This window comes from Echinops telfairi, unplaced genomic scaffold, assembly GCF_000313985.2.
Source record: "Echinops telfairi isolate 266 unplaced genomic scaffold, ASM31398v2 ScPeMD7_7457;HRSCAF=8495, whole genome shotgun sequence".
NCBI classification, from domain to species: domain Eukaryota; kingdom Metazoa; phylum Chordata; class Mammalia; order Afrosoricida; family Tenrecidae; genus Echinops; species Echinops telfairi.
The window spans coordinates 44,003,567-44,015,573 of NW_022111357.1; the positions used below are offsets into that span (position 1 = coordinate 44,003,567).

The 12,007-nt window shown below is 60.2% G+C and overlaps 2 protein-coding genes across 2 annotated transcripts in view; both read right to left on the minus strand.

Annotated features, from left to right (window-relative positions):
* The window catches only part of LOC101664448 (ATPase family AAA domain-containing protein 3-like), a 16,130-nt gene extending 10,200 nt beyond the window's left edge, over positions 1–5,930 (minus strand). Inside the window, 7 exon segments of the mRNA XM_004705490.2 lie at positions 552–621; positions 745–910; positions 1,546–1,615; positions 2,224–2,283; positions 2,512–2,613; positions 3,189–3,265; positions 5,726–5,930. Of these exon segments, the coding sequence (XP_004705547.1) occupies positions 552–621; positions 745–910; positions 1,546–1,615; positions 2,224–2,283; positions 2,512–2,613; positions 3,189–3,265; positions 5,726–5,930 (750 nt within the window).
* Positions 5,931–6,260: 330 nt separating this feature from the next.
* Positions 6,261–12,007, minus strand: part of VWA1 (von Willebrand factor A domain containing 1) — a 19,086-nt gene continuing 13,339 nt past the window's right edge. Inside the window, exons 4-5 of the mRNA XM_045299233.1 lie at positions 6,786–6,853; positions 6,261–6,586 (exon numbers count right to left, since the gene is read on the minus strand). Of these exons, the coding sequence (XP_045155168.1) occupies positions 6,261–6,586; positions 6,786–6,853 (394 nt within the window). The remainder of the gene's footprint in view (positions 6,587–6,785; positions 6,854–12,007) is intronic.

Below are 12,007 nucleotides of genomic sequence, written 5' to 3' on the forward strand. Positions count from 1 at the left end.
CGTTGACAGCACAGCCTTTGGGTTCAGACTTGTTTAGATTGGGTGCCTCCCAGAAACCCCATCTAAAGAAACCCCATTATTTGTGGCCAGGGTGGCCACCGTCGGTGCTCAAGGCAAGAGCTGCTGACTTGCTGGGGGGAGGCTCAGCTGTGTCCTCAATGTCTAAGTGGGCCATAAGAAAATTCCCCAGTTACCCGTGACACTTCCCCAAAGGGGAGAAATTTCTAAGGGAGAGAAGAGAACGCAAGCTGACAACATCCCCTCCCCTCTTCCTTGTAGCCTGGGGGGTCAGAAACCTGCTCCCCTAACTGCAATCCTCAGCCTGCCTGGCTAGGTTTAACTGGGTCTTCCCAAATGCCACCAGTCCCCCAAGGTCCGTCCCGGGAGGCTGGGTGTGGAGGGAAAGAGGCGGCAGCAAGTGCTGGTGGCAGGGAACCACCTGGGGCCACAGGTCCGGCTCTTGCCTGTAGGTGCTGAGCCCAGAGCTTGGGGAGACGGACGAGGTCCGGGAGCTGCTCGGTGCCCACCCTGGGACAGTGGTCTGTACTCACCGTGGCTGTCACTTTGTCCCAGTCGGTCACAAAGGTACGGAAGCCCTCACCAAACAGGGTGCCTGCCGTCCTGCGGGGGGTGGGGAGACAGTGCCATCAGCTGGAGGAGGTGGGAGGCCTATGGGGAGGAGGGGGCAGGATCCCAGCACACGGGGCCTGGCCAGGCATCTCGGCCTGTGCATGGAGCCCCCACCTGATGGACTCCAGGATGGTCTGCCGGTGCTCAGCGGCCTTCAGGCGGATCTGCTCGCGGATGATGTCTGCGTTCTCCCGGTCGGCCTTGGCCCGGGCCCTCGCCTCGGCCTCCACCCGCAGCATCTCGTTCTTGTGCCTCAGCTCCATCTCCCGCTCCACCGTGGCTGTGGGACAGGGGGCTCAGCCAGGTCCCCGCCAGCCCCTAGCCCCGAGGACACACACGAACCCCACCCGAGGGCCAGACCTCAGACCCCTGCACCCTGCAGCCTTGGAGGAGCCAGGCAACCCGACTCCCAGACCATGCTGGAAGGGGCACAGGGTGAAGCAGAGAGAGAGAGAGAGAAGGGCAAAAGAAACCCACTACACAGAGACACTGCGAGGGGCACGCACCGCACCGTGCCTGCCTCTGCCCCTGGCAGCGGCCCGCTACCACACGGCTACAGAGCGCCGAGGGGCCGGTGGCGACTTGCGAGCATGGGTGAGAACATGGCTTGAGCCCGTGAGCTGCTGCATGGTGGGTGGCTAAGTGAGGAGGCGCTGCGCTTCCCTTGGGCAGGACACGGATCTCCACTCCAAGGAGCAACGTCTGACCTCCAGGACACAGACCTTACAGGAAGGATCTCAGGGCCCCAGGGGAAGTGGTGCCAGGGGTCACAGGTACCCATGGAAACATCTGCCACCCAAGGCCCTTGTTTGCGGGTCTTCGGGCCTCTCTCCTGGCTGGGGTGGGTGGGGCAGGGGGAGCTCGGGGTTATAACTTGCCTCTCCCCCCACCTTCCAGAGCCAGGGGTCCCGCTACCTCGGCGTATGGCCTCTTGCTTCTGCACGGACTCCTCCTGCTTCCGCAAGTTCTCCTCGTTGAGGAGTTGCTGAGAAGAGGGACGAGGGTCAGACGCAGAAGGGCAGGAGTGCTCGGGGTCCACGCGCCCCGTTTAACCTCTGCACCCCAAGTTCTCAGGTGGCCCGTGCACCCTGCTCTCTCCACACCCACCGCACGCTCCCCAGAGGGCAGCTGTGTGCCTGTTACAAGAGAAGCAAGAGCCCAGGAGAGGCCGCTGCTCCTGGAAAAGGCAAACCACACACTTAGCAGGCGGGCCGGGGCACCACGGAGCACAGGGCCCTGGACCTGCTGGCCAGGCATGACCTTCTCATGACGCTACCCCTGTGCCACGGAGTGGTGCAGGAGCCTGCCTGGTACAGAGACTGCGCCCCCATCCTCGTGCCCAGAGGTGACCGCCAGAGGTGACCGCGAGGGTGTGCCCCAGGTCCCTGTGTGTACACGTGGTTGTCCAGCAACAGAAATCCGAGTGAAGTGCCTTCAGGCCCCGGCGCTTGCCATCAGGAGCATGCCCAAAGCACCCCCATGCTTGGGGCACCGGGAAGACCCTGGCTCTTTTGGGGAGGTCAGCAGCCCCTGACAGGCAGGGCAGGGGCATGATCGGAATGAGGACTGAGTCCGCCGGAGGGTTCCGCTCACCTGCTGCCTCAGCTGGTCCTCATAGCGCTGCCGGGCCAACTTGTCCTGGTACTGGGCCCTCTGGGGAGCAAGAGTGGCATGACTTTGGTGGGGGCCGAGGTCGCAGGCCACACCCCACCCCATGGCATCAGCTCTCATACAAGCAACAGAACCCGGATGCAATGGGCAGCGCGGCCCCTGCTCAGCTCAGCACACTCAGAGTCCCAGATTCTAGACAACCACTGTCTGAAGGCCACTCAGGTAAGGTCACAACCCCATCCAGGACTCCCTGTCCCCAAGCGTCCTTACGGCCTGGTGCTGGCGCGTCTCTTCGCTCAGCGTCTTCCTCCGCTCCTCAGCTTGCACGCGGATCTGCTCACTCTTCAGCTGCTCCACGGCTGCTTCGTACTCCTGCCCACACAACACCGCTGCATGGCCTGCCCCACACCTATGCCCACCGTGCCGGGCCTCCACAGCTGGGGGCCACTGCCCCATGCTCCCTTCCAGCCCCACCATGACCGGAACTGCCTGTGTGCTGGCATGAGCGGTGCCACACACCCTGCCAGCTCTCAGCAGCGCCACCCAGAATGACGAAGGGCCGAGACAGACCCGAATGGAGAGCCTAGACCAAGGACAGGCCACCTCCCTGCCCTGGTGCTTCTCCCAAGTGCCCAGGGGCTCACTTTGTGACTACGCTGCATGCAGCAGGTGGGTAGGGAGTCACCCTGCCCCTCCCACAGATCTCTCCAAGCACCTGGGAGAACCAGTGAGGAAAGAAATACAGGTCACACCCACCCACCCTTGGGTGGCCAGGCCACTGCCGCACCCACCTTTGCAGCTGTGTGCCCAGCGCCTTGCCCCTCCTCTCACTCAGAGTGGGAGAGCTGGGCAGTCAGTCCATGCAGTGAGGAGTCACAGCCCTGGCTCAGGTCCACCCCGGGTCCTGCCGGCCCAGAGCCCGAGGGCCCCCCCCCCGTGGCACGCACCTTCAGCTTGGACTGCTGCTCCAGCTGCAGCGTCTGCTCCTGCATCTGTGCCAAACTCAGCGCCTCCTTGGCGTGGCCTACAGGGCAGCAAGCGCATCAGGACCCTGCCACCCTGCGCCCAGCTGCCCTCTCCTCACGCTTCTCCGCCCCACAGAGAGCCTGGGATGGGTGGTCACACCCTAGTGGGCCGGCACACTTCCAAGCGCTTCATGAGATAAAGCGACCCCCACCATGGGAGGGGAACCGGAGTCAGATGAGTTACGCCAACGTCCGTGCAGGGTGTCCTTCGTTTTCTCACGTCACCTAAGTGTCACACCTCCTGCCGCTCACCCGGAACATGCACCAGGAAAGACGAAGGGACATCGGGCCAGAAACGAGCGGCCGTGGTGGGCATCCCACGCTGCTACTCGAAGTCTTCCCTGCCTGTGCTCTGTTCCTGCAGTGGACCTGAGAGCCCCCAGTCTCCATGACCTGGGGGTGGGGCTCCGGAAGGTTTCCATGGTGGCGTGATGCTCTGGCCGTCAGGTTTTAGCAGAAAGACCTTTCAGGCCACCAGCGGTTGAGGGACTGTATGAGCACCCACAGCCCAGCCCTGACCACATGTTCACATCAGGCTCCATAGCGCGGCTGTCCCTCCAGAGGCCTGTCCCTGCAGCCTTCTACTGTGAGTGGCAGGTCACGGCACAGGGCGCTTCCCCAGGTGACATGGACGTCATGGGCTTGCATGTCCAGATGGATGGCAGCAGGGTGGCTGGAACGGAGCTGCTCAGCCCTCAGTCAGAGCAATGGTTGACACTGGCACCAGGGTGGTGGTGGTGGGACGGCTGGGGCTGGGGCTGTGCTTCCAAAACCCCATGTCCCAGCCCCTCCTGGATCAGAGCACAGGTGTCAAAAGGGCTAGCGTCTAAAGGACAGGCCACCTGAGCGTACATCAAACTGGAGAGGAGATCCGAACTAGAGAGCCCTGGGCTATCCAGCAACAGAGAGTGGGGAGGAGCCTGTCCTCGGAAGCACAGGGGGTCACAGTCTAACAGCACTGGGCCTGTGTCCCAGTGGGAAGCCTACTTATTGGCAACCCGACCTTTGGCCACCTGATTTAATCTCCCTGAGCCTGTGTCCTCAGCTGAAATGCACCAACTGCAGCTCCCCCCACGGCGCCTCTTAGAAGGAAGCTCGCGGGCCTGGTTCCCAGCATGCCCTCCTAACCCACAGTTACAACTGAGAAGCCGTCACCTTGAAACGACTCTGCACTGGGGAGGAAGAAACTCCAGGGGCAGAACCCTGGGACCTGGCGACTGAGCACATGGGTCAGCACTTGAGATGCAAGAGGCAGTGCCCACCCAGGCCAGGTCTGGGGCAACAGTGAAGGGAGGGGCTTGGTAGCAATGCAGAGGCACACGTGGGCAGGGTGCAGGGAGGCCCCTGGGCTGCATGGAGGATACAGGGCCTTACGGCTTCCTTTTGACAGAGAGGGAGGCTCTGTGAGTGACCATGAATGAAACCCCATAGGGGCTGAGGGCCAGGAGGGGTTCAACAAGACACCAGATTGCCACTTGTCAGAGGTGGGTGCCCTGAAGCCCAAACCTGTTCCCCAACCCCATCAGGCCCTAAAAGGATCAAAGTTTTTAAATTTCATCTGTGGGGCCCAAGGAGCCCCTCTCTGGCCATACTGCCCAGAAATGGACTTAAATATCTGAATGTGTTTATACCCCTCAGTGACTCTGAGGACCACCAGGTAAGCTGAGGCCCTGGCCCTAGGTCTTTACAGCCCCTCAGGGAAGGCAAGAATGTGGAGTCACGTGGGAGCCTGCCCAATCCTCACCTCACCCTGTGTCACAGGAGAGGCGCGGCCAGTCCCTCCAGCTCTACAGATCTTAAAGGGAGCGCCTCCAATTACAGCAAAAAAGTTTGCGAGCCGTTGTGTGGGTCGAACGGGTATTTATTCAGTGCGTCTACACCCCAGGGTCTTGCTGCACAATCAAAGTGGGGAAGATGGCGTGGGATAGATGAAAGTCCAGTCCCTGCTGGACTCTTGAAGGTCCTGGGGTCTGAAAGGTCATCAGGTGGGGCTGGGGCTCCCAAAGCTAGTTGTCCACTCAGGTGTATTCTTCAGAAGTGCAAATGATCGTCCGGATGGCTTGCTTTTTCCGTGGGAAATCGCTCACCAATCACGGACACTAGTAGCTCCCCTGACCCGGCCCCGCCTTCCAGGGCCCACGTGGAGGCAGCGGGCGGTGCCCACGTGCTCCCTCCCGATCGCAGGAACCGGTCTAGCACCGGCTCCCCGTGGCCTCTGGGTCGCTCGCTACGGCAAGGGTGCTCTCCGCGCACGCCCACCAAGTGCTTGTGACCATCAGGAAGGTGCAGGGGGTGAAAGAGGACCCTGCGCTCTCTAGCGCGGCCGGAGCCCAGTTCACCCCTGGTGGCTGCTTTCCTTCTAAGCCGCTGGCCAGTTCCGGGCCCGGAACTGCTCCTGCTCCCGGGAGCCGTCCACCTCTCGGGGCCCCGCCCGGTCCCCAGGCGCCCGCGGCACTCACGCGAATGCTCCAGCTCGCGCGCCGCCTTGGCCGCGCGCTCCAGGCCCGTCGGGTCGAAGTTGCTCCATTTGTCCTTGGGCGCCGGGCGGTCCCCAGCGCCGCGGTCCCCGCCACCCTCGCCGCCGGGCTGCGCGGGCGGCAAGGGCAGCGCCGGCCCCGCGCCCTCGCCCTTGGGGCCCTTGTGGATGCCGAAGAGCCACGACATGGCCCCGCGACCCCGCGCGCCACCGCCGCGGCAGGACGGGCAGCCCGGCGAGCTTCGCGCGCACAGGCAGCCTCCACGCGCCGGGAGCCGGCGGCCGCGCAGTGCGCAGGCGCCGCGCACGCCCCTCCCCCCGGGCGACGTAACGCCGTGAGAGCCACGTGCCGCGCGCCGGCCTTGGGATTGGCTGCGCCGCGCGTGCGCACCGCGGGCGCTCGGCCGGCTCCGGGGAAGTCGGCCGGCGTGGGACCGGCGCAGCGCCCGATTACCGGGGCCGAGCGGAGTCAAAATTAGCGGGCTGGGTGGGTGCGGACCTCGTGACGTCAGTTCCGCTTAGCAACGGCCTTGGGTCCGGTTGCTAGGGGCGCTAGATTGCGTTCTGGACCTGGCCGCGTCGGCGAGGTAGGTGCCCTGCCTGGGCCCCTGAGGGTGCTTGATGCCAGGGGTCCAGGCGCCGCCGCAGTAGAGCCGCAGCGAGGGGGCGGCAGCAGGACAGATGACCACGGCGGCCAACGGCGGAGAAAGCCCCGCCCGGGGCGACCGTGAGCGTGGAGCGGCGGGGACGGCGGCCAGATGGAAGGCCAGCACCCGAGCCACCTGCCCGCCCCCTGGCCATGCCCGACCTGTGACCCCGTGCCGCGAGCCCTCCCTGGGGGCCCCTGAAGCGAGGAAGCTGGACGCACTCGTTGCCGTGGGGCGGATTTAAGCTCATGGAGACTTCTGTGTGTCAGACCGGAACGATGCCCCGCACAATGTCCAGGGGTGGATTTGGGGGACGTTGGTCCCCGCCCTTTCTCCCGAGGCGCCTCTAGATGGATGCCAACCTCCAAACTTGGGGCTAGCAGCCGCACTCATTACCTGTTTTCACCGCCAGGGGGCTCTCCCGAGGCCCACCCAAGCTCATCCAGCCGATGGACAGGGCAGAACTGGGCCCGTGAGATTCCCAGACTGTTACTCTGCGCGGGAATAGAAAGCCCTCGGCGGGGCTGGCGGTTTCACACTCCCGACCTTGCGGTTAGCAATCCTCTGTGCCACCAGGGCTCCTACCCTCGGCCCCACAGCAGTCCCTTAATATAATGCTGGAGTGGACGCTGGTACTGGCCAGTTTCCCATAGCTGGGGTTAAGATGAAGAAGCAGACCCAAGGCAGGCTCACGCCATCATCTTGCTTGGTGTTTCTGAAAACCACAGTGGCCGAGTGTGGGATACAGAAATATTTCTCCCAAGTTGTCTTCCCCCAAATATACGCCAGACCTAAGACGCTGTCTGCTACATATGGTAAGCGGCTGTACACTTGGAGGTCAATGAACGCAGGTCAGAGGTTATTCTTTCTGGGGGGTGTCAGCCATGTAGAGTAATCAGACTGTGTAGTCTGTCCCCCCTAAGTAGGGCCCACTCCCTTCTGATAAGGATAGTAGATTGTTTCCCTGAAGGAGAACTCAGGAATGTCAAATCCACTCAAGGATGACCCAGGTTAGGCTGCCATATTGAGTCTAGAGTCCACCCATCTTGCCACACATGTACCCCTAATCCCTCCCCTGCCTATTGCATGTACACCCCTAGCTCATCCCTCTCCTGTCTCGTATGCTTATTGTGCAACCCTTTCCTGTGACGTGTGTGGTTACCTGTAATCACGCCCCCAAAGATTTATAAGCCTTGGTTAGAAATAAACTCTCCTCCTGTCTTCTCTGCCCACGCTGTGCGTGCACCTGGCTGGTGAGATCATGGCCGTTCAGGAGGTGAGCATGCTACCCTGAAATCTCTCTTATTCTGTATGACTTTACTATAGTCTCTATATATTTTAACTGCGCAATTGCGCCTATCGGACCCGTGATATAGTTGTGAGGGGCTGGTTTCCCCCACAGCTGAGGGTCCTGTGATTCTTTGCATTTTTCAAATGGAACTCATAGGGGCACGTGGGGGGCGGGCAGAACAAAGAACTCCAACACCAGAAGCAGAACAGCCCCTGTGCCCCAGCAGGGGTGCGGTGCAAGAAAGAACAGTCTGGTGTGTGGCTCTGCTCGCTGGCCGGGGAGCACTTGCTCTCTCCAGAACCTCCAGTCTCAGGTGTCTCCTTCAGGGACAGAGGAGCCTGCTAGGACAGCTGGGGGCAGAAGGAGGCAAGGACCAGACCCACAGGGGCACTGCCCGAGAACACCCAATGTCTGAAGTCACCCAGTCTTCAAAGTTGCCCCTTAGTAGTTTTTTTCAGTTTTCTCTTGTGAAAAACATATATAACAAGTAATCTCTACATGTACTATTCAGTGACCCTGAGTTCTTTTTTTTTTTTTTAACATTCTATTAGGGGCTCATACAACTGTCATCCCAATCCACACACACATCAACTGTGCAAAGCGCATTTGTACATCGTTTCTCAAAACACTTTCTCTCCATCTAAACCCCCGACATTAGGTCCCCATTGACCCTGAGTTCTTTTGATGGAATTGATGGGATTCAGAGAATCGTGTGGAGTGATTTTCCTCCCCATATTGGAAACAACTTTAAGTCTAAATCAAAAGAGGGATGACATATTTAAGGTTCGAAGGTAATTCAGTGAATCCAGATGTATTTCCCAGTAATAGTCAGAAAACACACACACACACACACACACACACACACACACACCCTGGTTGTCATCACGGTTCTATGCCTCAGCCAACCCTAGTAGAGCTTTGCTGCCTAAGGATGAGGAAGGTGATGTTCAGTATTTGTTCGTTCGTCTGCCCAGGACAACAACCTTAGCCAGGCATCTGACCAACTCATGTATCTCCTTCAACAAAACAGGAAATCACTTGGGAAATAAAGCTTGGCACTTAAACACGTTAGCATTCGACTTGCCCGTTCAAACAAATTGCTGATTGCTGTTGTCAGATTCCAATGATGGTCTTAAGAGAACTTGCACCCCCACCACTGGAGGAAATAGGAATCACACCCACGCCTGGCCTCCTTCACCCTTCCCACTCTCCAACAGGCATCCCAAATGTCCTGTCCACTTGTGTGTGTCAATTAAAGCCTCCCACTGGAAGCCACTGGGAAGAACAAGCCTGCCTTTCTTGGAGGGACTGCGTTAACAAAGGGGATCCTAGCCGACTTTCCAGGAGCCCTGGTGGCGGCGGGATGGTTGTGTTGGGCTGCTAACCACAAGATCAGCAGTTCGAAACCACCAGCTGTGCTTCTGGAGAAAAGTGAGGCTTTCTGCTCCCGTAGAGAGGTACAGTCTCAGAAACCCACAAGGGTAGTTCTTCCCTGCCCTAGAGGGTCACCATGGGGTCAGCATTGACTCGATGGCAATGAGCTTGGAGTTACACAGACTTCCCACTCAAATCGGTGATGCTTTATCAACAAAACAGTAAGTTTTTCGGAGGGCAAGCAAGAAGGCTTGGCAGAGTTTGAGTGCTGCTGGCCCTTGGTGATCTTTCCTCCCACCCTGAAGTCCACGGGCTACTCCGTGGGAATGCTCTAGCCTGGACAAGAGGCTGCAGGGGGTCAAGCTGCACACGTCCACCTGAACTCCAGCACCTGGAGCCCAACCAGGGCCAGGCGGCAGCTCGTGGGAACCCAAGTCAGCAAAATGGGGGCTTGGCCCCTTTCTGTGTCCAAGACCTGGTGCCTTTCAGTCCAGCCCCAGGCCTCCAGGGGCCAAGCTGCAGGACTTCCCAGCACTGAGGCTGCGACACTAACTGCTGGGCCAACCACATCTGTCCACTTAAACTTGGGGAATCAGCATGAAGTTGTTACTATCCTGCCCCGCCTCTTCATCCCCAACACCCCCCCTCCCTCCTCCCCAGTCACTCAGCAATCTCACTCTTCTCTTCTCGGGCGGCCTGGCCTGAGCCCTGGGAACCAGTCACCTGGGCCCAGAATGAAGTGTGATTGAGCACTGAGCCCAAAGCCGACAGTTGGCCAGCCCACAGCCCAGTGGCCACCGCTTCCTGTTTGGCCCTTCGTGTCTAGCTTTTAACCTACCTGTGGTAACCCAGAGCAGCCCCTCCCACCTAGCTGGACCCGAAGATAAGCCAGAAGGAGGGGCTGGATCACCAGAGCTATTGCTGAGGACACTGAGCTAACCTCACGTGTGCACGCTTGGGATGGCCAGTGCACAGCCTTTGTGCAGGGGCTAGGCTGTAGGCACTGCTCCCCCTGCTGGTGACAGGGGACGTGCTGGTAGGTACCAGGCCTACTGCTGCAGGGCTGAGGCTGCACCCCCACCCCTACCTTAACACCCATGCACATTAAACATTAAAAGAGACAGAAAGACAAGCAGGCTGTTGGGAGGGAGTTTCCATCCCAGGAAGAGAGCAGAGGGCTGGAGGACTTGCGCTCTGGTTTTCCTGTCTGGTCCCGTGCCCCAACAAGAGACAGGGAGGTGAAATGAGGATGTGCCCATGTCAGCTCTATGGAAACAGCACTGCTCTGCCTGGGCACAGCTCCGCCCTCCCGGGAGACAGCTTCTATCCCACGGAGAGGGACACGCACCACTGTTGGCCTGCTGCTCAGAGAATGGAGCAATATGTCACCCTCTCAAAACCGGGGAGAAAGCGACATCCTCCCAGCCAGCATCGCGGCCTGTCCGGTGTCCCAGATGGCCTCTGTGGCCCCAGGCTGTAGCCTTGCATCGGTCGGGTCCTTGGCTTCCCCTCCCTCGTAGGTCGTGGTTCAAGAACAGGAGCAATTAAACCAATGATCCATGAGTGGGCGGGAGCATCAGCCAAGCCCTACCATGGGGACTCCTGGCGTGGCCATCCTCTCCAGCCAGCTCTGTGCCGGAACTCTGCTCTTGTTGACCAGAACCTCAGCCCTTTCGGGCTACTACTGGTGCCCCGGGAGAAGGTCTCCACGGCCATATGGGGGTGGGACATGACAGTGGTAGATCCATGGCAGCTGGGTGTGAGCCAGCGCCCAGACCCAGTCTCATCTGGGGAAGCTGTACCGCTTTGGGAGCGGGGCTCCCAAACACTGCTCCAAGGCGTGGGCCCCAGGTGAAGAGGGTCTCCGGAAATCGCTGCGGATGCACAGGCTGGGGCTTTCAGGGGCAGGCTTCCCTTCAGCTGTCCCCCAGCAGACAGTGCCGGGCCTCAGCCCCGCGGAAACCAAGAGTCATCAGACAGGGACACTGAAGTCGCTGCCTGGGGAAAACTACTCAGGGACATGGTCTCTTCCTGTTGACCGACCCCACAAGGGGTTCCGGATATGCTCTGGGGGCTGGGCTTATCACCCTACTTGTCTTTGAACATAGGTCTGAGTAAGCTATCCCCAGAGGTCGTTGCTCTCGCCCCCCTAGCACTGGGCTCTGGGCAGGGCTGGGTGCTTTGGCACCCAGGGGCAAACTGGGGGTCACTCTATCCTTGGGCCCCGCCCTAGTGAAGCTGCCAGCTACCCAGCACCTGGCTTCTGGGTGGCCTCCTGGCGGTCAAGCTTGCTTATCCCACCCTGCCCTGGTGTGTGGCCAGCTGCTGGGGTCATGTGATTCTCTGAACCCCTCCCTGCTAGCCACTGGACAAACAGGGACAAGCAGGCGGCCTTCAGGGACCCAACCAGAGACAGGGAGAAGCCCCGACTCCAGGCAGGCTTCTGGCCTTGACTTGGGTGTGGACAGTGGGGAAGGACCCAACCCCCCTCCCAGAAGCCCAACCCCCAGGTCAAGCCAAGGGCAGTCTTATTCTGCCCACCTGCTCTGAGCGCCTGCCCCGGCCTCAGGCCTGGCCTCTGATCGATCTGCACACAGGCAGGGTGGGGTCTCCCCGTGGTCTCAGGGCAGGAGCTTAGCAAGCAGCCAGTGCAGCATGGGAAGCCCAGCCCAGCACCTCTGCCTGACACTTGATGTGTGGTTCTTGAGAAAGGCCACCCTTGCACACAAAGGGGCTGAAGTCTTCCTTTTGCCTGTCCAGGACCACCAAGCATCGACCACGCCTTTAACACCTGCAATCTCTCCGGTTAGGAACTTTATTTCCATTAGCAAGCGTTAGCAAAAAGCAGCAAGTTCACCAAAGGGAGCTCCTTTGCCAGCAGGGGGTGCCGGTGTGCAGCTGAGCCCTGCTCTCTCCCCAGGGGTCCCGAGCCCACCAAAAGGGGACAGGACGA